Consider the following 25,939-nt stretch of genomic DNA (forward strand, 5'->3'; position numbering starts at 1 on the left):
GGTGTGATCCCTTTCTGTTACATTTTGGCCAATGGAGCAGCTGGGTAATAGAAAGGAAGTAGTCTTTCTGTTGGATACAAAATAGTCTTTAGGGTGTGGCTGTTTTCCCAGGCTTGCTTCCCTTGTCTATTAGATGGCAATCTATGGTCAGCTTGTTTGTTTATTACACTTATCTGTGCTTCTGTCATAATGCAGCTGAAGGTAACATGGTCTTCCTTTGAGACAGTGACCTAGCACAGCTTAGTTTCACTGGGGTTACTATATTGTTTGTGATGTTTATTTTAGACTACCACCTAGTCATCGGTTCTTTCAGAAAGAGTGCAAGAGCCCTTCTACGTTCTGCGTAAGTGCTTCTGTCAAAACCATGATAAGGGAAAACACTTTCCCATGTTGGGTGTGTCACTATGAACTAACTAGGAAGTCTCTGCTATGAGGCTGCTTCAGTTGGTTTGCTAACCACACGATGTCAGGCAAGTAGAATGAGAGCTCTTATTCCACGGATGATTCACTGCTTGTGGACATCATACACCTGACTGCCTTTCCTAATGATAATAAATCAGGCATTCTACTGGTCTGGTTTGCACATCACATTAAACTGTGGCTAAAGGAAAATGTAATTAAATGTGGACAAGCAGTCTCTGGGTTGATGCTGCTGAAATCATAGGTGCTTTGCTCCTCTCCTGCTTGGAAGGAAGCCAGTTAGGCTTGTCATGACCTGGTGTGAACCTGTGGTCTGTTTCCCCATAAGCACAAGTCTGGGTTTAGGCAACACAAAATTCTGGAGTCTTTCCCTGCAGGAAAGGAGTAAAGCATCAACACTTTGAGTGTGCTCTAGCATGCTACTCATATATATTAAACGATAGCTTGTTTTAACTATGGTTAAATGCAGTCCTCCAACCTTGGTGGTTTCCAGGTGCTACAACTCCCAACAGCCCAAGCCAGGGTAGCAGTGCATGGCTAGGTTGTGGGAGCTGTAGTCCAGAGCAATTGCAGGGTAGTAAATGGGAGAAGGCTGGTTTGATATGATGTGCAAACCAGGTCCACTTGGTTTTAGTGAAGGGGAAACAGTCATTCTCTTTTTTTTTTTTTTAAATAATTTTTATTAATTTACAACAAAACATAACAAACAAACAAAATATATTTCACATTTCATATTTCCATCTCTTAGTCCTTAATTTTTGACTTCCCTCAGCTTTTCCGTAAATCTTTCGTAGCCATATTTATTTTCCGCATTTCTTTTTTTAACCATTGTCATTAAATATATTTTTCCTTCACTTTCCTTTAGACAATGTCTCTCATATATTCACAGTGCTCTTTTAAAACCTTCTAGCGTTATTTGTCCATCACTTATACTCTCCAGATACTTAACAAATTTCCCCCAGTTTTCTGTAAACTTTTGGTCTCTTAAGTACCTAATCTTTCCAGTCATCTTATCCAGTTCAGCATAGTCTAACAACTTAGACCTCCAATCTTCCATTGTCGGTATTTCCTGTTGTTTCCACCTTTGAGCCAATAACACTCTTGCTGCAGTCACTGCGTATTGGAGAAATTTACTGTCCTTTCTCTTGATTTCCTTTCCCAGAATACCCAACAGAAAGATCTCTGGTTTCTTTGTAAAAGTATATTTCAGAATCTTCTTCAATTCATTATATATCAATTCCCAGAATTCTTTCACTCTCTTACATTCCCACCACATATGATAAAAAGAACCCGCATTTTCTTTACATTTCCAACACTTGTTACAGGTCTTATACATTTTTGCCAGTTTTACCGATGTAATGTACCACCTATAGAACATTTTCATCACATTCTCTTTCAATGACATGCATGCAGTAAATTTTAAATTCTCCTTCCATAGTTTTCCCCACTCTTCCAACTGAATATTATAACCAAAATCTCTGGCCCAATGAATCATAACCGACTTTACTTCTTCATCTTTTAAGTTCCATTCTAATAGCAAATTATACATTTTTGAAAGAGTTTTAACCTCCTTATTGATTATTTCAGACTGGAATGTTGAGTCTTTATCTATATAACCCCATTCTCTTACATCTTTCCTGAACATTTCATTCACCTGATAATAATGCAACCAATCATAAACATACTTTTTAACTTGCTCATATGGTTTCATTTTCCATTTTCCTCCCTCTTTCACTAACAATTGGCTATATGTCGCCCAATCACCTCTCATATTGACTTTTTTGACACTCATAACTTCTAATGGGGATAACCAGTGTGGGACTTTAGGTTCCAATAGGTTTTTATACCTATCCCAAACTTCAATTAGTGGGCCTCGGAAGATGTGGTCCCCAAAACCTTTATGTACTTTTTTCTTATCTTTCCACAAGTACGCGTGCCAACCAAATCTGTTGTCATATCCTTCTAAATCTAGTAGTTCCTTATTCTCTAATTTTATCCATTCTTTCAACCAGCAAAGACATGATGCCTCGTAGTATAATTTCAGATCCGGCAGGGCAAACAGTCATTCTCACCCAGTGCTTTGTTGCTGGAGAATGCCAGTTGGTTCGTATTTGCCTGCAATTAGACTTTGACCTGTCTTGTAGGCTGCTTGCTTTTTAAAAAAGAATTTTGCTCTTCACTCATGCTTCTTAAGACAGTTTACATGGGAAAAATTGATGGAGGATCTGAACTATCCAGCTCACCAGCAGTATAATGGTAGTGATGGTGGTGGTAGTAGTAGTAAAGCTAAAAAGTTTGAATGAATAAGGTGGTGTTCTGGCACTGAAAGATAACCAAATGGGCACCGATAAGGTGGCCAGTCTGCCACTGACTTCTGGTGGGGGCAACCAGAGGACAGCCTCCACAAATGACAGTGCATGAGCAGGGTGATATGGGAACAGCTGTGGCTTCAGGTTTCCATGGGTCCCAAGCTGTGTAGGGCTTTAAATGTAAGCAGCATCACTTTGAAATTACCTAAAAAAATGTACTGGCAGACACTGTACTGTACTGGCCAGATGCATTCTCAAAGATCAACATCAGTTAATCGTTAATTAATTACAGCATTATACAATGCCTCTTATTCTCTTTCTCTGCCCCGCCCTCTGAGCATGAGGTTGTTCTAAAGGGCTGTCAAGAGTTTCTTAAGGAGTTTTGCAGACTCCTTAAGCGATGATGATCTGATGATCGGAAGATTTTTAAGCCCTGCCTTTCAAAGGAGCACATGAGTTAACACATTCCTGACCACTTCTCTATCACTGACAGAATGGAAATTCACAGTAAATCATTTAATAATAAGTTTTTTAAAACCCGTTTAAAAAAAGCTAGGATTTTCAAGAAGCTGGATTCAATCCCAGGCCAGTCCTGATATGCGTGTTCCATGCCAGCCGCAAACATGTCTGAGATGGGTGCTTTTAGAAAGTAACAGCTAAAACATCTACTAGCCATGTGCTTTTAAAAAGGGAAAATAGCATCATACTTGATTCTCAATGATAAGTTCATTGATATGCAAATAGATTTTACTTTTTGGTCAGCATCTTCAGTGTCCGAAACAGCTGGGTTCTGATTCTTTACTGGCATCCTTCAGTAGTAACACCTGCTGCAAGGCATAGTTCTTATGGACTGCAGCATAATCTCCAATGCAAGACCACAGCTGGTGTGTTTTAAAGCAGTATGTATACTCCACATGGATGAGGTTGAGTTGACATTATTCTAGGTGTAGTTACAATTCTCTAGTCTGCAATATTTATATTTTAATTTGTGGGTGTTCTACTTTCTAAAAATTGGGACTCTAGTAATTAAAAATCTGGGTTTCTTTTCCTTCTGATTTCTGAGCTTTTGCTCACGTTGCTGTACTCCCAACCAATATAAATGGGAAAAACCATTTAAGGATTCTTAATACATGTTCAGATGGTCCCACACCAAGGCATTGGTTTGTAGCCTTCAGTACCACAACAGTGCATTCTGGCATAGTGAGCTGGTCTTTCAATAAATGTCTATATGATCTCACTATATTGTACTTTGCGTATTTTTTATGTTGTACTAAGACACTATCGGAAGTCATTTTGTGACCAGCACCCACAGACCTTTCTCAGGCCTTGTCCCCCAAATGATTGGTAATTCCGATTCTAAAAGATCCTGAAACCAAACATTGTAAGCAACGTAAACTGCGTCTTGCAAGCAGCATCCTCATGTCTTTGTTGCCTGTATTTCTCAAAGCATAGAGAGCCAGTGTGGTGTAGTGGTTAAGAGCGGTAGTCACGTAATCTGGGTAACCGGGTTCGCGTCTCCGCTCCTCCACATGCAGCTGCTGGGTGACCTTGGGCCAGTCACAGTCTCTCAGCCCCACTCACCTCACAGAGTGTTTGTTGTGGGGGAGGAAGGGAAAGGAGAATGTTAGCCGCTTTGAGACTCCTTAAAGGGAGTGAAAGGCAGGTTATCAAATCCAAACTCTTCTTCTTCTTCTTCATAACATGTAAAAGAATGTCAGACTACGTTTGACTAGCCATATAAGTGGGGGGCGGGGCAGTGGAAATCACACAACAGATTTTTAAATGAAAACCACACTTTAATATTAGGAAACTTTAATATTAGGCATCCACAACTCCAGACAAACCTGTTTAGATCAGGTTACCTTAACTGAAGAGAAACACCAGGAAAATGCCCTCCTATTTTAAAGTCACTGAAACATCTTTGCTTTGTCCGAAGCTTGGATAATGACTTGCATAGTTCAGCCAAGAGAGCTTCCATATCAAATTCCTTGAAGGCGAGTGTGACAGACAGGCCTCAGATCTGCCTTGTGACCCATCAACCAGTTGGTGCTGGCATACAGATCAGCTAATCAGAGAGGGAAATTAACCATCAAATAGGGATGGGGAGTGTCCAACAGCAAACAGGCAGGGATTGTATGTGGGTTAGACAGGGACCTAGGTATGGAGTCAGGGACTTTGTATAGGCAGAAGGGGTCTCTGGCTATCTTAAGTGGGGTCTCACAGTGTTTATCTGCTAGAGGAAGCTAATAGCACATCTGTAAGTGGGCAGACATGGTTCAGTCTAGCTGAGGGGAAAGGCTGAGAAGGGGCTGGAAGGTTTTATAGTGTAGAAGAATAGTCATCCTACAAAGAAAAAAATTATCTGACAGGTTGAAAGTGTTGCATTCAGATATTTAATACAGTATCTCTGTATCTGCTTGAAACAAAGTATTGCACCTTGCAGTGGTAAACCATCAAGTGTAAACAAAGTTTCTGCTTTGTTTTAGAAGAACCTCAATCTTAACTTTGGTCTTTTGGGTGAAGGGATTAATTGGTCCATATTCCCTTACACTCAGTTTTAACCTGGCCAGCAAAAATGTCACCACAAACAGTCAATCCAATAGCTGGGTCTTAAGACGCCACAATGCAAGACACCTTTAGGTCCTGTGGCTCCTTAATATGATACTCATCTGACAAATCAGCTTGGCTTTGTAAAACAATAGATTGTCAATGTCTGTATGCCACATGCTTGAACCGCAGGACTGATTCTGCAGCTCTGTAACACAATTGCCATCCGGCCAGCAGGCAAGGGTGAGGCTATAGTAAGAGTGAGTACCTGTAATCATACCAATTAATTTAATTAGACCAGATAATGCTAGGGCTCTGATCTGCTTAACCACCATAAACATCCATTTTGATGGTTGGCAGAGGAGGAGGAATACATTTTCAGTAAAATGAACCAGGGGGTGGGGAACCTTGAGATCAAAGCTGTGACATTCCAGATCTACAGTGGTACCTCGGGTTATATATGCTTCAGGTTACAGACTCCGCTAACCCAGAAATATTACCTTGGGTTAAGAACTTTGCTTCAGGATGAGAACAGAAATTGTGCTCTGGCAGTGGGAGGCCCCATCAGCTAAAGTGGTGCTTCAGATTAAGAACGGACCTCTGGAACGAATTAAGTTCTTAACCTGAGGTACCACTGTCTCTGTATAGCCCTTGGGATTCTCCATAAGCCACACCCCTCACCAAACCTGGCTCTACCCCTCCTGCAGTGTTCAACTATGACAATGTCTCTTTGTTTGCAATGTGTGAGTTGTGTGTGTAGAAATGTTGCTGCTGGAAAGCACTCTACTATTAGGAGTCTGTGCCTCTGGCCCAGCTCATCACTACCACATAATAATTTATAATAATAATAATAATAATAATTTATTATTTGTACCCCGCCCATCTGGCTGGGTTTCCCCAGCCACTCTGGGCGGCTTCCATAGAAACAAAAAATACCACATGGCTCCCTAAAGGTTGCTTGTGAAGGAGTGTGGCTCCTGGGCTGAAAAGCTCTCCCCCCCACACACACACCAATGGAATGATTTATTAGTCATAATCCCAGTTATGTCATCAAGGGCAAGCAGACAGAGACTCAGCCAGACACCATTACACAACTATTTCAGTTTATTATTTCCACATAGCTTGTTTCTGCCTCACCCACTTCTTCAGTATTTAAAAAAAAAAGCAATGAAAGGAAAGAAAACCCCAAAGATCAGGGTGAGAGAGTTCAAGTTGCATACTGAACAGATTCAAAAAGGTTCAACCACTATACAAAAAACACTTGTGGGGAGGAAGGGAATCACAAAGGCAATTTGGCAACAAGTTTGGCATTGGATGACTTGGCAAGAGAACAGGTACAGGCTCTTATTCCGCTTTTTGATAGGTACGGGTGCAGACCACAGTGCCCATCGTCAGAGTCTGAAAGAGAAGAAAAGGTAAGCAAGTCTTAGCCCAGAAACCCTGTGACCCCCCCAGGAGGCCTGTTATAGACTGTATAACGACTTAGTCTTGGGGCATTACTTACAAAACCATAAGGGTGGGCTAATATCTAATGTATATTTTGGAAAGAGGTTTGACTGTCTATTCTCCATAAGTTTGGCTGCCTCTTGAAATATTGTTGCCAAACATGGCTTCCAAGCTGGGTGCAGAAGAGCGGTAGTCTCGTAATCTGGGGAACTGGGTTCGCGTCTCCGCTCCTCCACATGCAGCTGCTGGGTGACCTTGGGCCAGTCACACTTCTTTGAAGTCTCTCAGCCCCACTCACCTCACAGAGTGTTTGTTGTGGGGGAGGAAGGGAAAGGAGAATGTTAGCCGCTTTGAGACTCCTTAAAGGGAGTGAAAGGCGGGATATCAAATCCAAACTCTTCTTTGGAAGAGCCAGGGCTTTTTCGGCCGTGGCTCCGATCTGGTGGAACACTCTGTCACAAGAGACCAGGGCCCTGCGGGACTTGACATCTTTCCGCAGGGCCTGCAAGACAGAACTGTTCCACCAGGCCTTTGGCCAGGGCACAGCCTGACTCCCTCCCTCGGCAATCTTCGCGGAGCTCTGGCCCAATGGTTGCCAGTGGCTTGAATTAATTAATTTTATAATGAATGATTTTAGAGTGTTGTTTGTGCTGTACTTTTGTACTGTTTTATTGTTGTTAGCCGCCCTGAGCCCGGCTTCAGCTGGGGAGGGCGGAATATAAATAAAATTTATTATATTATTATTATTATTCCAAACTTTGTCACCATCTTGGTGACACCATCTTGAATAAAGATGGCGGACCAGGATGGGACTTTAGTTTGACATTTTTTTGCACTGTTTTGGCTTTTAATTGCCAAACTTGGCACGAGGGTTCCCAGGGTGGGGCAGTTCCTCCACCGACAATGACTGTATGTACTTATCTAAAGCACAAATTTGAAAAAGTAAGAACAACAACCCTGCAGGCTGATTAAGTGGGCACCTCTTGCGGTTGATCAAAATGTTTCTAATTGATATAGCCAACCAACCATTAAATTGCAGAGGCAGCCAAAGTAAAGAGTTACTTGCTTGTTTTTTTCCAGGCACATTTTCATGTGACCAGGGGTGGGGTGGGGTTGAAGGCAGGTTAAATAGTTTCCAGGAGTGATTTCCTTCCCTTGCAGTTTTCTCTTCAAATTTTTAACTTGCCCATGTAGGCCACAGGTAAAGAGCAGCGTACTTTGTCTTACCAAAATCAACTTTCCGTCCTTCAGTTCTCGGACTAGCGAGGTCTCCTTCCCATCCCATTTCTGCACATGAAGGAGCTTCCCTCCATCTAGTGTCACAAGGGACTGAAAGAAAGAAATCAAATCAAACTCGTTAGAGAGCCGCAGAATTGTGGTTCGTAACAGAAAAGAATTCTGAGTTCCACAAGCGCAACACAGAGAGACTACAGAGGAGGAAGGCGGACAGACAGTTTCATCCCTTGGGTGGGTTGTAAGCAAGGCCCCATCTGCACTATGGATTTAAGGCAGTATCATCCCACTTTAAACAGCCATGGCTTCCTCCAAAAAAATCCTGGGAGCTTTGTTAAGGATCCTGAGAGTTGTTAGGAAGCCCCTATTTCTGTCCCAGGGCTGCAATTTCTAGAGTGATTTCCCCCAGGAAACCTTGGGAAGTGTAGCTCTGAGGAAGAACAGGGGTCTCCTAACAATGCTCAACATCTTTGTACCCCTTACTTGGCCAAAGAACCACAATGGAAAATAATAAAATAAAATAAAATAAAATAAAATTAAAAAAAATAAAATAAAAAAAATAATATTTATACCCTGCCCATCTGGCTGGGTTTCCCCAACCACTCTGGGTGGCTTTCAACAAAATATTAAAATACAATAGTCTGTTAAACATTAAAAGCTTCCCAACAGGGCTGCCTTCAGATGTCTTCTAAAAGTCTGGTAGTTGTTTTTCTCTTTGACATCTGGTGGGAGGGCATTCCACAGGGCGGGCGCCACCACCAAGAAGACCCTCTGCTGGTTCCCTGTAACTTGGCTTCTTAGAACAAGGGAACTGCTAGAAGGCCCTCAGCGCTGGACCTCAGTGTCCGGGCAGAACAATGGGGGTGGAGGCGCTCCTTCAGATAAGTGTGGATTTTGAAGGATGACTGGGCCTTTCAGTTCTCATATTGTTTCAGAAGGTTTAAGTTTGGCAAGTTCCCCTTTAAATGTGAACTGAGTCATATCCTTATATGTGCCCCACGTGGGAGCCAGTGAGGCTGCCAGCTGCTGTAAGCCTATCCTATTGTTAACCTTCAGGCTCAGGTCATCTGTGCAGAGTGCCCTGCAACTCCTGTGAAGCTCTAAAGCAGAACCTCTCGCAGGCCATACATGTTGTTTTAACATCTTGTCCTCTGGCTGCCTGCCAGCCAAAATCATTTGCTTCGAAGGTCAAACATGCAGCTTGCCAGTAATTCACACATGCTTGCTTCCTATGGAATGCAAATGAGATATTTCCATTGCCTCCCGCCCATTACGTTTTGCTTGACAAGTGTCTGTACACCACTTAAAACAATATTTTTAGTCAATTAAGTCACTTGGCTTTTTCCTTTAAGCAAGGGTAACTGAAACTGCACACCAGCAATACAAGCACCTTTTTGAGAATAAGGAAAAGCACTGGAAGAATTTACTTTCACCACTTGGAACAAAAAACCCTCTTTCCCCATCACATTAACATACCAGGGCAAAAATGGATCTTTGACGCTCAACCCCTCAATTAAAATCAGTTTCAGCTCACAACCCTAGTTTTTAAAATATGTTGTGGCATCATCACAAGCTGCTCTCACCAGTAACAGAGATCCTGCGGTGAGTCATGGCTATGTGATTATTGAAAAGAAGAATTGTTTTAATACGCTCTAACGTACTTTTTTATTTTAAACCCCACCCACCCCCGGCAAGGCTTCAGAGCTGCAGGCTGTCTCATTTGAGGGTAGAAACCAGTCGCACAGCTTCTTTTGACAGACAATAAATGTCAACGTCACAGCAACGGAATTGGTTTGTTCAGGATCTGATAACAGGTAAGAGAAAACCACTTTGATGAATAGGAACCCAGTATACAAACTTAAGGTTGTTAATCAGTGCAAACCTCTGCTGGTTTGCTCAAAAATAAGACTTGCTGATTTCAGCATGGCCTGCTCTAGAGTAAGCATGCACCTGCCCTGCTTTCATTACAGGTTCCACTTGTTCCAAATTGATATCAAATCTAACTCTGCTCTGAGACCGGAATAACCTAACACTCGGTACTTTTTTATTGAAGTTGTTTCAGTAAGTGCCACACTTTTTAACAACAAAAAGAGGTGCCAGTACTGTGTACTCTTGAGTATCCCCTAAAAAAAGCACCGCTAACACCTAAAGAAAAACCCAACGCTTATAGAAAAACAGGTAAGCTCTGGTCTGGTCAGATGCAATGACAGGGGTGTGACTAGGTACCTAAAGGACTCTGGTCACAAGCCCATGGCATAAATTTGAATCAATTGACTGGGTTAGTGGGATCTCGCCAGCTTTGCACTTTGCAGCAAGCCCAGCAGCTCTGCAAGCAAAGGTTGAAAATAAGGTGGAGAAGGAGTAGGAGAGTTTGGGGGCTGGCAGCACAAATGACCAAGGGCTCAGGTACCCTGGGCTACTCCCAAACAAAGCCCTTTCCGTATGGACCATAAAGCAGAGTCTTCATAGTGAAACAGACCAGCCTGATTAATGACAATTAATAATAATAAATTTTATTTATACCCCGCCTTTCCAGCCAGAGCCAGGCTCAGGGCGGCTAACCCCAGTAAAATTACAGTAAAAACATAATAGGGGGAAAAAACCCAATTTAAAATACAGGTTAAAATGCAGCCTCATTTTAAAAGTAGCCCATAGATCAAAACCATAAGGGGAGGGAGACATAAGGGTCAGACTGAGTCCAAACCAAAGGCCAGGTGGAACAGCTCTGTCTTGCAGGCCCTGCGGAAAGATGTCAAGTCCTGCAGGGCCCTAGTCTCTTGTGACAGAGTGTTCCACCAAGTCGGGGCCAGTACTGAAAAGGCCCTGGCCCTAGCTGAGACCAACCTAACCACCTTGTGACCTGGGACCTCCAGAATGTTGTCATTTGTGGACCTTAAGGTCCTCTGCGGGGCATACCAGGAGAGGCCGTCCTGTAGAATTGAGCACCTACTCCAGGAACCTTTGGTCCTGCAGAGGTTGCTGAACTACAACTTCCATTATTCCTGGCTTTTGGTCATTCTGGGCTGACAGAAGCTGTATTTTAGCAACAAGCAGAGGGCCAAATGTTCCCATTTCCTGACCTTCTGCATTCTCTCTCCCAGGCCCTCCTCATCACTTTATGTTTCTGCAGCACCTCGGCATTTCTTCCCAAGTTAAGAACAGAAGGAAAGCCCAATGGGATCAGGCCAAAGGTCCAGCTTGCCCAGCATCCTGTTCTCAGAGTGGGCAACCAGGTGCTCACAGGAAGCCTGCAAGCAGGACAGCAGCACAACAGAAATTCTCCCCACTGGTGGTTCCCAACCAAGTGGCAGGACATAGGCATTGTGGCCAGTGTGAGACTTAATCTCCACTGATTTGGTTCCATCCTGGCATCTCAAGAGACAAGGATCAGGCAGCAGGCAGTGGTGGCTGGTGTTCATTTGGAATGGTAGGGTGGAAGGCAGAGTCAATGACAAGCAGAATCAATTAATTCTGGTTTTGCCCATCCCCTGCTGAGTTTTATTTTATTTTTTTTAACTATCAATTCTCTATTGATTAAACGATTTGCATGTCTATACAAACATTATGTACTATCTCTTAACAGGTTAAAAAAAGAGAAAATTATATAAAATAGAAAATTTATAAAGGAATATAGAAGTAACAAAGATAAGAAAACAAAGAAATCTAAATAAAAAAGAGAGACAAAGTTATTTACATAGTAAAAGTACTCATCAGCACAATCCTTCCTGCTGAGCTATACAAGGGCAACTAAGGACTAAGGGACTAAGGAGCAGGAAGAAAGCAAACAGTGCTACCCCTTTGAACTGGATGCAAGTAAGAAGGCAAGCAGGTGAGGGCTGGCTGAGGCCAGACCCAGGGTGGTGTGGTAGTGCCCCATTTGCCCTAAATAGATCAGCCTGCACTGCCAGCAGCTGACAACATGGCCAGTCAAACTAGACAGTCATGGGCTAAATAGACAAATCAGTCTGATGGGCTATAAAACATCTTCTATATTCTTGTCTAACCCTTTTGTAGCTCCTGATGGGACCTAGCAAGGGTTGCAGTCACAATCTTGACAGCCAGAACTCTACCTTGACATGTCTGTCATCTGCGGTCGTCTCATCAAATTCTTCTCCTAATGTGAATTTGATCTCCGTGCTCTTGAAAGTGCTCTGGGTCTTGAGGGTGATCTTGTTGCCGTCAACCTCAATAATGGTGGTGGGTTTGGTCAGGTTTGCCATCTGCCTCGTGGCAAAGCCCACGCCTGCAGGAAAAGGAGAGGTTAAAAGGGGTGGGGGAATTAGCAGCCCAGAAGCTTGGAAGTCAGTGTGCCATAATGATCACAGCATTGATGGGATACTGGTATGAAAAGCAGATTTGTTAAAACAGAAGAAAGCTAATGAAGGATTAAAAAGAAGGTGGAGGTTTGGGAATCTCTGACCTTCCAGATGTTGCTGAACCACAACTCCCATCATTGTGGGCCATTAGCTATGCTCACTAGGGTTGATGCAACATCTGGAGGGCCCAAGGTTCCCCCATACCTTCTTGAGAAAGCTGCTTGCAAAACTGCTCGGTTAAACACACACACACACAACAGAACACAATAACCCAACACCCAGCCACACCACCAAAAAGAACAAAGGCTTATTCATCAAAATGAAATCAGTTGCACTGAAGGTGGAGCAAGCGAGTCCTTCTTGACTTACTGAGATAGAGAAATCAGGCCTCCATCACCAGTCCTTGTAGGGAGTGTTCTTTCTGGCATTCAGCCATGTAGTGGAGAGGACTCCTAAGAGACCCACATATTTGTATATGATAAGCTGCTATTGAGAGCTCTCCAGGCAGGATTTAGCAGTGTGGCAAGACTCTTACCATTTGCATTCCTTTGGGGGTGGACCTCTCCTCATTTAGCTGCTAATCTGATTGGATTCATACCCTTGCTGGCAACTGCAATGGAAAGGAACAGCTTCATTGTGCTCCCACCAGAGAGCCCAGTCTTCCATATGCATTGCACCCTATGACCAGCAAGCCTTACACCCCCCCCCCCCAAGATCCGTAACTAGTGTGTTGCGTAGTGTATAGTGTGTCAGATTAGGTCTGGAGCAGACCCAGGTTCAAATCCTATTCTGCCTTAAGGCTCACTGCATGACCTTGGACCAGTGGCATTCACCAAGCCTTGCACACCTCGCAGGGGTGCTGGGAGGCTAAAATGGGGAGCCCCTTGAAGAAAAGGTGGCCTAATAGATACAATTTTAAGAGGGTTACTTTGAAGATGGGGTGGGTGGTGGACCTCACCTCCATATCTCCCAAAGGTGAGAACTGTCAGAAAATTTCAGAGCGGGTGAGTTTTTCCTTTCTGTTCCCCATGTCAGTTCTGCTTTTAAAACTGAGATCTCTTCCACATCCTCTGTGATTGGGAAAAGGACCGTAAGCTCAGTGATGGAGCATCTGATTTGCATGCAAAAGGTACCAGGTTTGAAGTCCCCATCATCCTCAGGTACAGCCAAGCATGCCCAACTTGTCTGATATCTAGTCAATGCAGAGCAAGGGCTGGGAAACTTTCCAGCTCAAGCTCGGTCTGCAGAGCATGAGACTCTTAATCTCAGAGTTGTGGGTTCAAGACCCATGTAGGGCAAAAGATTCCTGCATTTCAGGGGGCTGGACTAGATGAACCCTTGCGGTCCCTTCCAATTTTACAATTCAACATCCTCTTCTGGGCAGTCGTCCAAGGACAGCACAACATGGCGGGTGGGGCCAGAGGCAAAAGCCGGCAAAGCAACAAATACAGATTTTATCTTTGTACAGAAGGATTCGGCCCCCGGTCCTGGGTTTCGCCACCCCTAAATATAGAGAATACTGAGCAAGATAGGCCAATGGTGTGACCCGTTACAATATTATGTTGTAGGTTCCTATGATTAACAGAAGAGTCAGAAGCTCAGGGATATAGAACATGCTGCTTTACTTGTAGAAAACCCCAGCTGCTGGGGTCTCCAGTTACCGTATTTTTTGTTCTATAAGATGCACCAGACCACAAGATGCACCTAGTTTTTGGAGGAGGAAAACAAGAAAAAAAAATATTCTGAATCCCAGAAGCCAGAACAGCAAGAGGGATTGCTGCACAGTGAAAGCAGCAATCCCTCTTGCTGTTCTGGCTTCTGGGATAGCTGCGCAGCCTGCATTCGCTCCATAAGATGCACACACATTTCCCCTTACTTTTTAGGAGGGAAAAAGTGAGTCTTATAGAGCAAAAAATGCAGTAAAAAGGATTCCAGTTAGCAGACAATGTTGAAAGCATTTGCTGAGATCCTGGATTTCTATTGCCAGTTAAATAAATGCCCTTAGTTCCTCCAAACATGTCACAATGTCTACTGGGGCCTTCAAGTGTCCTTGGAGGAGGAAAATAATCTTGCCCAGAGTGCAATAAGGTATGCTAGTATTCCAAGAAGGAAGATAAGCACCATGGGAACTGACCTTCCCTGGAATATTCCACACCCACCTCTCTCACACACACAGAAAATAAGCAAGTCTCTAACTCCTTTACTTATTGAGAGATACAACAGAAAGCATGCAGGCAGGATTCTGCCCAATTTCTCATTAAGGTAGAAACTTGGCCACATTCACACCATACATTTAAAACACTGTTATAGGACTTGTAACTCTCATGGCTCCCTCAGGGAATCCTGGGGTTTTTGTTAAGGGTTCTGAGAGTTGCTCCATTCTCCTCCCAGAGCTACAGTTCTCCAAGTGGTTTAACAATCAATCCCTCTTCCCAGACAACTCTGAAAAATATGGCTCTGTGAGGGGAATAATAGTTGCCTAACAACTCTGGTCCAGCTCCGAGGGCCTTCTGGCGGTTCCCTCACTGCGAGAGGCCAAGTTACAGGGAACCAGGCAGAAGGGCCTTCTCGGTAGTGGCGCCCGGCCTGTGGAACGCCCTCCCATCAGATGTCAAAGCGATAAACAACTACCTGACATTCAGAAGACATCTGAAGGCAGCCCTGTTCAGGGAAGTTTTTAATATGTGACATTTTAGTGTATTTTTCATCTTTGTTGGAAGCCGCCCAGATGGGCAGGGTACAAATAATAAATTATTATTATTATTATTATTATTATTATTATTAACTACAGCTTCCGGAATTCTTTGAGGGAAGCCACAACTGTTTAAAGTGGTAGCATAGTATTTTAAACTATTTCCCCCCTACATTCCATGGCTACTGAGCATGCTCAGTACTCATGGAGCCTTTTTTTTGGGGGGGGAGGGGTTCCCCTTCAGGATTCTCTCCACATATGCCGATACCTCCTGCTTGTGTCTTAAGTGGGTTTTGTTTTTGGTTTTTTTTGGTACCAGTCCAGCAGCACTCACTACCCAGGTTTGCAGACAGAGGGAGAAATCGTAAGGGGAGGAGGAACAGGCCTTCAGTCGTGATAAGCAGCTCCAAGCATACCTCATGCTTTGTGCAAAATGGCAGGCTGAGCACTGCATGGTGCTTTTGTGCAAATGCTCATGCACTTAGGTACATATGCATTACAAAGCCCCGGAGAGTCTAACTACTCTGACCCCTAACTAATGACAATGGTAACAGCTAGCACAAATGAGGCATGCCCTTCCCATAAAGAGTAGGGCCCTGGATTACAATGAGGGGATGTATAGGGCTGCTCAGGGCTCACATATAAAAGTGAGAGAATAAAAGGCAGAACGTATTAAGAGAGCCAGTGTGGTGTAGTGGCTAGAATATCGGGCTAAGACCTGGGAGATCAGGGTTCGAATCCCCACTGGGCCATAAATTCACTGGGTGACCTGGGGCCAGTCACTCACAGCACAGCCTACTTCACAGGGTTGTTGTGAGGATAAAATGGGAAGGAAAAGGAACCGTTTAGGACAGCTTGAGCTCCTGGGAGGAAAGTTGCCATATAAATGTAATGATCAAACCGTAATGAACATGAAACAAAAGAAAATAAGTCAGCTCAACTCTCCATCAGTTATGCAGTGATTCTACCTGCATTTACTTCGGAGCAAGCCTTACTTATGATGGGACTTACTCCCGAGTAAGTCACTGAGTCATTTGCTTTGCATAGGACAGGCTAAGATAGGTTTAAATCCCACCCTTTCCATCTTGTGGCCTAAGAGTAAGAGGAGGAATAAATCTCGGGCGGGCAGATCTGCCAAGGCGCTGCAGGAGCCAAGCGGGCGGGGTCTGGCCCCATTCCAACCAGCGTAAACCAATCGCCCCGCAGACGGAGAGAGGAGCGCCCTGGGCGGAGGCGGCGTGGCCTAGCGCAAATGGAAGATGCGCCCAAAGCGCAGCTGCCCCGGGCTGGCTTTCCCCGCCCTCTTCCCCAAACTTGGTTCACCGCTCTGACCTCGCCCGGTGCCTCCGGGCGCCTCTTAACCGCAAGACCTTTTGTGCACCTACTCGGAAGCAAGCGCCATTAAGCTTAGTTCTAGGCTAAGCACCATGCACGAGAGATAATACATCATACTCGAGATTCACGATTGGGCAGCTAGATCCGTTTTCTTGGCTCGCTGCAGCGGCAGACGCGCGTCCGCAACCCTTTCCACACGTGGCGTTTTCCTCTCTCCTGCAAATCCATTAAAGCCCACGCCACCTAGTACGCGCGTTCGCTAGTAAGGCGCCCCAAGGCTCTTTCCTGCGTTTTGCTGTAACAAATGGATGGCTGCAATCCCTAACCACCGCTAGCTACCGTTACCTGGGCGTAAGCCCCATTGAATTCAATAGGTCTCCTCCCCGGTAGACCTGGGATTATGCTGTGACGCGGAGATTCTGCTTTCTGCACCTCCGGGGGTGGGGCTGGGGGCAGCAGAATGCAATATACCCGAGCTACCCTACGCACCACCTGCAGCCACGGCAAGGATCCGAATTAAACGCATTTACACCCAGAAGGGATTAAGAGGGAAGGATTCTCCCGGCAGCCTAATCCGCCGCGGAGCTCCTTCAGTACTACAAAACGGGAAGGTTTGAATGAAATGCCGGCCCTACGCCCACGTGGCTGGCGGCTTAACTTCTCCAAGCGATTTCCAGATGGCCGCGGAGGAGAAAACGCCCCGGCTCGCCGGCGCCCGGCGTTACCAAATGGCACCGCACCGAGCAAGCTGCCCAAGCCGAGCGCATTCCAAGATGCACCGATAACATTTCAGCCTCCTGGGCGGGCGAGTGATTGATGGTGGAAGGAGAAACCCCGCTGGCCTTCTCGGGGTTGCAGTGCCAGCAGCCTGCAAGGTTGTGCGCTCTCCTCCTAGGCAATCTCTCCCCCACCCCACCCCCCAAAACGGGAGGAAAAATAGTATCCCTGCTCTTACCGATAGCTTTCATGTAATCGTCGAAATTGCTGCTGTCGACCAGGTTCCAGACGCCTGCGAAAGCCTCAGCCATGGCGAGCCTTGCCGGGAATGTTTGTGCAACGAGGAGAGAGGCTTTCACGCAGCGCGCTTGCTGGCTTGGCGCTCTTTATATTTATATATATATATATTTTCCAGGCGCGGCCGCCGGCCTCCCTTAAATAGCTCTTGCCTCTGATCACATGGGTGGGAAAGAGCAAGTGATGGGCTGTCCGTCACACCCCGCACCCCCACCCCTTGTAAGTGACAAGCCGGGAGATTGGAGCAGCCCGAACGAGCTACCGAGCGCTTTCGAAGCCTTTAGGAACGCCTGCCGGGTGGAGCCGCTTTTGGTGGCGCTGCTGCAAGACAGGCTGGGATTCAACTGGTGTAGCGTCTCGACAAGACAGGCTGGAATTCAACCGGTGTAGCCTCTCGGCCATCCCAGCCCCCACACAGACGCGGTCCCTGGCAGACATTGCCTGTGGCCTATCACTGGGTTTAGAAGGGGCAGGGGTTGTGCCCAGATTGATATGATAAAATAGAAGTGGCCACTGCAGCGTCTGGGTCTGTGCTTCCTTTTTAATTACTATTGCTATAATTGTCGTTGTACTGTAATTTTATGCCATCTTTCCTGCTAGGCAGGCCAAATGCAAAAGGGGATGAGGCTGCTCCACCTTTAATTGGGGTAAGAAGAGGGAATTTCGGCAGGTGCTGTATGATAGGCTACAATCTTGCACTTTTGTATGAGGAGCTGCAGTATACACTGTTCTCCCTCCAATTTTATTTTCACAACAACCCTGTGAGGTAGGGTACACTGTGTGTGTGTGTGTGTTTGAGAGCGGGAGAGGGACTGTCCTGCTAACAGCACTGTCTTAGATATATCTACTCAGAAGCCAACCCCTCTGAATCAAATGTGGCTTACTCCCAGGTAGGTGAGTGCGCAGCATGCCAGTCAGAGGGCGTTTCTAGACTGTCGCTGTCTTTGGGTGAAATTCATAGCACAGACCAACCAATTATACTCAGCAAACAGGCAAGGACTGCAGCTCAATGGCAGAAAGCCTGGTTTGCACACAGAAGGTCAGGTGGACCTTCTGCCAGGTGGAGCTGAGAGACACCCCCAGTCTGAAACCTGGAGAGCTGCTGCCAATCAGTGTAGACAATGTTGAGCTAGATGGACCCTTGATCTGACGTGGCTTCCTGCGTTCCTGTGGCCTGAGTGAGCATCATGGCTGGGTGGGGATTGGAACTCACAGCATGCTGGCTCTCTCCCTTTGCATGTTGTTGGTTCTTGACGCCACTATCAACATTCCCTCCCCCACTTACCCGTGTGTAAATATAGACATATTCTGGTCAACTGAGGACAGCACTTCGTGCCTCTGATCTGTGAAAGAGCATGCCACAATCAACTTGTCGGCTTTGTTTTTTGAAGGTGCTGCAAGCAGTTCTCAAGTGGGTTTTGCAGGGAGGTAGGTGGGCCCTTGTTGAAATCCCCAAGCCCCACTCCCTGACTCTCACCTACTGATGGGTCAGTGCATCTGGCTGTTAACCAGAAAGTTGGTGGTTTGAGCCCACCCACCCAAAGTTGGAGCTCTGCATTGCAGGGGGTTGGACTAGATGACTGTTGGGGTCCCTTCCAACTCTACAATTCTGTGATTCTGTGTTCCATCTGCCACAGCCTTTGCAACGCAGCAGTGGATTAAAGGCCTGCAGATAGGTGTTTTTCAGACATTCAAGTTGATAGGGGTTAGGGCTACATTCATAAGAACAGCCTTTGCCAAGCTGGTGCCCTCCACATGTTCCCATCAGCCCCGAGTTTATTAGGGAATGCATTGTGTTAAAGGGATGGGGAGCCAGTCGTGGCAATCTCACCCTCCAAAAAAAACTGTACTGAATTTGAGGTCCCAAAAAGAGCTGCTATTCTGTGCACATGTCCCTATTTGTATCTCCCTTCTGTCCTCCTGAGTCTTAAGAGAGTTTTGACTGAAATACTTAAGGAGGCATCATTTAAAACAGGGATGGTAAAACCCCTGGCCCATGGGCCTCCTCCCCTCCCCACAACACACAGCCATATTAAGGTCTCCCAAGACCTCCCCAAAATTTAGTTGAATTAATAGTAGCCATTAATTATAATTTAAGTTCAATCGTTTTAATTAATATACACGGGGCTGCAAAATCCCACTCACTCCCCCCCCCCTATTTCTGCAAAGTGAATCCCCTTGGGCATAAAAAGGTTAGCCACCCCTGATTTAAAATATTGACACCCACTCAGCATTTTCTCATAGGCTTCAATGTGGTCTATATCAACCAGCCACAGGGCATGAGAGGGGTGGACTGGCGGTGGCACTGCATTCCCCAGAATGGGGATGAGGCAAGGCAGAAGTGAGGTCATGACCAACACGGAGCTGCCATGACCATTGCCTTGCACCATCCCAGCAACCACAGCACCACCGATAGGTGGCGCTGTGGTCTAAACCACTGAGCCTCTTGGGCTTGCTGATCAGAAGGTTGTTGGTTCGAATCCCTGTGACGGGGAGCTCCCGTTGCTCGGTCCCTGCTCCTGGCAACCTAGCAGTTCGAAAGCACGCCAGTGCAAGTAGATAAATAGGTACTGCTGTGGCAGGAAGGTAAATGGTGTTTCCGTGCGCTCTGGTTTCCATCACGGTGTTCCGTTGTGCCAGAAGTGGTTTAGTCATGCTGGCCACATGACCCGGAAATCTGTCTGTGGACAAATGCCGGATCCCTCAGCCTGAAGCAAGATGAGCGCTGCACCCTATAGTCGCCTTTGCCGGAACTCAACCATCCGGGAGTCCTTTACCTTTTACCTTTTTAGTGCTCTGCCATTCATGCAGCGTTCCTGCTTCCAACAAAATGAAGCAAAGCACAATGAAAATGACAATGGTTATAAAAGGAACAAACAACAGTAAAAGCCAAGGGCAGGCAGAAGCATCATAAAACATCATTAAATGCCACGTGTGTCGGTGCGGGTGGTGGTGGGAACTAATGTAAAAAAACAAAGAAGGATTGTGTAGAACTATAGAAGGATTTTGTATTCTGTTCTAGATCCATCTCCTTGAATTGGAAGGAACCCCCAGGGTCATCTTGTCAAACCCCCTGCAATGCGGGAATCTCAACAAGAAGTCCCTCATACAATTTGAAACCATACCAGACCCTGTTTAGCTTTGCAAATGTGCTAGCAGATTTATTGCTGCACCACTAGGAGGATAGCCTAGGTCAGGCATCCCCAAACTCAGCCCTTCAGATATTTTGGGACTACAGTTCCCATCATCCTTGACCACTGGTCCTGTTAGCTAGGGGTGATGGGAGTTGTAGTCCCAAAACATCTGGAGGGCCAAGTTTGGGGATGCCCGGCCTAGATTATGGGTGTGAAACCTCTGGTCCCCTGGGAGTCAAATTAGGCCTGTGAGGCCATCACTCTAATACACAGGGCATGATGCCAGCTGGTGGGCAGGGTTTGATACTGTGTTGGGAACTGGCACATGCGGCTAAAGCAGCAGAATTTAACCTCCGGCTAATCTGCCAATTCTAGATGAACACTGCTATCTCTACTGTGCTCAGCTCGATGCCTCTCCCCACTCGGCTGGCTGGAAGCAAAAGAGCACAGGGCTCCTGCTCCTTTAATAGCTACAACAGCTAAAATCCCCTTATCTACACAATTCTTAAAGGTGCAGGAGCAACTTGGCCACACACAGAGCCAGCCTTGATTCAGAGTTATTGCTTGTGCATATAGGGACTCTGATGTGCACATACGGATCCCATGAGCTTTGGATTGGTCCGACTGTAGGAAACTAATTGTTACCATGAAGGTAGTCTCTGATGTGACAATCTTCTTTCAGACAGAAGAGTGACGGCGATTATTTATTCAACGGGTTTGGCAATGCCACTAGACTATTTAGGGCATGTTCCTTTCCCAGCAAGGTCACTCTGTCCTGCTGACCCTGCCAAAGGCTGCTTTCCCAGTGCTGGCTCCCGGCCCACTGGTGGAAAGAGACGCCAGGTGGCCTGAGTCCATATTGCTACCGATTCCTGCACAAGCCATGCTGTCTAGTAGCTGCAGAGCAACATGGCTCCCGAAAGCACTGCCCACCCTGTTCACCTTGGGCCTGGAGTCACCTGACTCAGCACTAAGAGCAGCAACAACGGCTCCTGGATCTGACTTTGATACTGAAATCTGAGTTGTGTTGGGGGGCTAAGTATCGCATGGCATGTGGTCTGTGTTACATTCAATAATGCCAGCTTTCTCAAAATCATGCTTAGAGTTGTCTGCCTCGCCTTAATGTTCTGCAACTTCTGCAATGCACCAGAGACAGGAACGGCCCAACACATTTTGCCACCTGAGGCAAATCAGAAAATAGTGCACCCACCCTGGGAATCATAGTTTGTTAAGGAGATATAATAATAATAATTTATTATTTGTACCCCGCCCATCTGGCTGGGTTTCCCCAGCCACTCTGGGCGGCTTCCAACAAAGATTAAAAATATATTAAAATGTCACACGTTAAAAACTTTCCTGAACAGGGCTGCCTTCAGATGCCTTCTAAATGTCAGGTAGTTGTTTATATCCTTGACATCTGATGGGAGGGCGTTCCGCAGGGCGGGTGCCACTACCAAGAAGGCCTTCTGCCCTGTTCCCTGTAGCTTTGCTTCTCACAGTGAGGGAACTGCCAGAAGGTCCTTGGCTCTGGACCTCAGCGTCCGGGCAGAACGATGGGGGTGGAAACGCTCCTTCAGGTATACTGGGCTGAGGACATTTAGGGCTTTAAAGGTCAACACCAACACTTTGAATTGTGCTCGGAAACGTACTGGGAGCCAATGTAGGTCTTTCAATGAGGGTGCTTCATGAGAAGCAGCAAGAGCTCTGAGCGGAGAATGGCACACCCATGCCAGTGGCCAAGGGTGGCAAACAGGAAGAGCAGTGGCTGGGGGCTGTGCACTCTGCCACTGCCCTGTGTTGGCCTCCATGGGGAACCCATGACCTGAGGTGACTGAAGACAGCCTGGGGGGCCACCGGCCTCAGAGCCCTGCCCAGGAGGGCAGCAACAAGTTCCTCATAGTGCTGCATTCACAGTCAAAGTGGCAAAGGTGCATGAGGACACCCCTCTTCTTCTTGATCTGCCACCCCTCTCATCTGTCCCCAGCCTGCTGCACTGCTTGAAGTGACTGCCTCAGCAACCAGGTGACCTGGATAACCAATAGAGTTGGGGAACCCAAGGTTTAGAAGCCATGTATCATGGTCCGGTCTACGGGTGATCGAAGTCCCAGCTGAGGACGTCGGGACCAGGGGCAAGATGGCGGGATGGGAGCAGGAGTGAGAGCCCAGAAGCCAGGGAGTCACGAAGTCAAGGGTCCGAGGGTTGAGAAGCAGGGAGTCAAGAAGCTAAGGTCTGAAGATCAGGAAGCACGAAGCCAAAGGCAGGAAATGAGTTGCTGTGGCAAAGAGCCAAAGGGAAATGCTGACCTTGTATCCCTTCCCAGCTCTTGCCACCAGGTGCAGTGAGTTACCAAGTGGCCTCATCTGTGCGCCCCACCATGCCTCTCCTGAACAAACTTAGGAAGGCCCCAGTCCTGCAAAGCCCTACTGGTCACAGGGCCTGGCTCCTGCACACACTCCTGACACCATGTGTCTTGCATATCTGGCCTTGAGGTGTGTGGCCTAAGGAGAGTCCCCACCTTTCTCCACAAGCAGTAGGGTAGGAAGGCAGGGGCAGGGGTACACTGGGCAGCACCAAGGCTGCAGGGCACCGAAGACGCTGTCCAGGGTGCCCACAATCTCCCCCAAAAAGCTTGGGTGATCTCGGGTGTTGGTGGGGCACGCTCCAAGTGCTGGCAGGGGTTGCTCTGCCAGTGTCCTCAAGAGCTTCTGTCCTGCTGGATTGTGTCCTAGCACTGGGATAGTGTCTCTTGCATGGCACGATGGATGATGGAGAGGTGGGGGTGCTTAGAAATCTGCAGCTTTGGTGTGGCCTGCTGTACCAAATGAGAGGAAAACCCTTTGCTGCACCCACTGCTACCTCTGGTGCTGCCCACTACTGTGGGCCCTGGAAGATTGTTCATGAGTGAACGTGGCCCTCAGGCTCAAAAAATTTCCCCGCTTCCTGCAGGAGAGACTTTGCAGGCACTACAGAACTGCTTCTCCAGGTTTGGAGGCCTAGCTATGCCCATGTCATCTACCACTGACCTTTTAAATCCTTGTCTGCCTGTGTTAGGTTCGGACCTTGCAACCAGCTGCAACGCCCATCTGCTATATATTTTGGCAAGAGGCGTGTCTGTCTGTCTGTCCACCTCTCTGTTCCCTATGGATCCTCGATATATTTTCGTCAAACTTGGCACGAGGGTTCCTGAGGTGGGGGCGGCAGTCTTTGTTGATATTTGGAAGGCGGGTGCCATTTTGAATCAAGATGGCAGACCAAAACATGACTTTAACCATTTTTGGGCATAGGTTTGTCCAAGAGTTCCTGAGGTAAGAACAGCCGCTTTATCGTAGTTTGGATGCCAGGAGCCATTTTTGAATCAAGACCAAATCATGGCTTTGGCATGATTTCACCCACTTTTTGGCATGGTGGGCCAAAACTCACAAATCATACTACCCATTTAAAAATGAGATTTTTTTTTTGTTTTCTTTAACTACCCCAGGTAGTGGCAAGTACTCTCCACCAGTCTATAAAAACTGAAACCCGCAACACAATGTTGCAGCATGAAGTGCTGCTTTTCAGGGTGACAAGCCAGCCATATCTTATTCCACAATACACCATTCTATTCCGTTCTCCCCTCCCCAGATTTTCCATTCCTCTTCCTCCAACAGCCAGCCAGCATTCTGTGACTACTGAATGCACTTCCCTTTATTTATCTTATACCCCCCCCCCCTTCATTATCCCTTGTTCATGAGTTTGGACTACATAAGGAATTCTCCTTGAGGAACTGAATTTCCGATTTGTATAGGATTGCTAATTGTGCAGGCTGGTGTTCAACAGGTTCCGATGCCGTTGTCTTCCATAGTGAAGCTCACTCTGCAAATTCTGGTTTTTGCAGAGCTCTCCTTCCAAATGCTTTCTTCTGCCTCTTCTGGCATAGTTACTTTTTAACATCCTTGCCCACTTGAACAAAATGATTACACAACGCGACCAGCTTGAACCGCAGTTGAAGTGGCTGCTAACAAGGTAATGAGGGGCACTGGAAGGAAGTCAAAGGGCATTTGTACTACTGACCAAACTATTTCCTTGCTCAGCACATTGTCCTCTTGTACATTGCTTGACCAAGGTGGTTTGGAATTGGCCCAAACCTTGGCTGTGGGTGGGAGGAGAGACTGCCGATTATATTGATCATGCTGTCTGGGGCTGATGGGAGTTGGAGTCCAACTACACCTGGAGACTATTACAGTGGTACCTTGGGTTAAGAACTTAATTCATTCTGGAGCTCCGTTCTTAACCTGAAACTGTTCTTAACCTGAGGTAGCACTTTAGCTAATGGGGCCTCCCGCTGCCGCCGCACGATTTCTGTTCTCATCCTGAAGCAAAGCTCTTAACCCGAGGTACTATTTCTGGGTTAGCGGAGTCTGTAATCTGAAGCGTCTGTAACCTGAAGCGTCTGCAACCCGAGGTACCACTGTACTGGTTTGGTGAGTGGGAGCCACATGTTGAAAGTAGCTGCAGTTGAAAGCAGCTACTAATCTTCAATGTCCTGTGCTGCAGTGCCACCCTCGTCACGTCCAGAAAAGGTACTGCAGCTCATCCGTTGAAACCAATGGAAGCCTAGTAAAATGCTTTATTCTGAGACAAGCCTCTCATACACCCAGCTTCATGTAATCTAATTTCAGACAGCAGTCTCTCCCAGTCCTATCTGTAGGCGGCAGGGGTTAGACCAAGGACCACGCGAAACAGATGCTCCACCACTGAGTTACAGCCGTTCCATGGGAATCAGTATGTGTCATGGGCCAGGAGTCAGCTTCACCTGCCAAACAGCAGCCTGAAGGTGGGGGGAGAAGAAGGAGTGGCTCCACCTGCAGCTGATCAGACTTCAAGGATGTGGAGGAGAAGGCACTGACGAGAACTAGCTGGCCCCAGCCTCCTTTCCCTTCAGGCTGCTGTTCAGCAGGTGAAGCTGACTTCTGGCCCATGAATGACACTATGGCTCTATTCCTGCTGGCTTGATGGCTAAGTCTGGGAAACACAGGAACTCTGAGAATGGCAGACGAAATTAATGGACTATGCAGAATTGGACAAAATGACAGGAAGGATTTGAAACCTGCGGGACCAGAGATTTACAGAAGATTGGAAGAAATATATGAACTAGTTGAAGAGCAATTGTAGCCAACAAATTATGCTAGTAGGACTACAAGAAGTTTTGTAAGGAGAAATATATGAAGTGTTACAAAGTAGAAAAAGATAGAGATATTGGTAATGAGTTTTAAATGTAATAGGGAAAGTAGGAAATGCATCCTAAGAGATTAGATTGGAACATTTTCAGACAGGACTGATGGAAGTAAAAAAATTGAATAAGATGTAAAAGTATGTTTAATTACTGTTGAAAATGGTATGTTAAAAAACTAATATATACCATATTTTTCGCTCTATAAGACGCACCAGACCACAAGATGCACCTAGTTTTTGGAGGAGGAAAACAAGAAAAAAAATATTCTGAATCTCAGAAG

At 46.3% G+C, this 25,939-nt stretch overlaps 1 protein-coding gene across 1 annotated transcript; it reads right to left on the reverse strand.

Moving 5' to 3' along the window:
• Positions 1-6,362: 6,362 nt before the first annotated feature.
• On the reverse strand, positions 6,363-17,467 carry FABP3 (fatty acid binding protein 3). The gene is made up of 4 exons (XM_083456378.1): positions 17,254-17,467; positions 12,026-12,198; positions 7,950-8,051; positions 6,363-6,674 (listed from the first exon to the last, which is right to left on the reverse strand). Exons 1-4 carry the CDS (start codon positions 17,324-17,326, stop codon positions 6,621-6,623), a joined length of 402 nt encoding a protein of 133 aa, XP_083312504.1. The 5' UTR covers positions 17,327-17,467; the 3' UTR covers positions 6,363-6,620.
• Between the last annotated feature and the right edge of the window lie 8,472 nt (positions 17,468-25,939).

This window comes from Podarcis tiliguerta (assembly GCF_965153285.1).
Source record: "Podarcis tiliguerta genome assembly, chromosome: 8".
In the NCBI taxonomy this organism is placed as follows: Eukaryota; Metazoa; Chordata; class Lepidosauria; order Squamata; family Lacertidae; genus Podarcis; species Podarcis tiliguerta.

Coding starts and splice junctions, on each gene's coding strand:
- FABP3 (XM_083456378.1), bottom strand. CDS start 17,326: ATGGCTGAGGCTTTCGCAGGCGTCTGGAACCTGGTCGACAGCAGCAAT. Junction 12,199..17,253: donor CGATTACATGAAAGCTATCG/GTAAGAGCAGGG, acceptor CTTTTCCTGCAG/GCGTGGGCTTTGCCACGAGG. Junction 8,052..12,025: donor CAGATGACAGACATGTCAAG/GTAGAGTTCTGG, acceptor TCTTTCTTTCAG/TCCCTTGTGACACTAGATGG.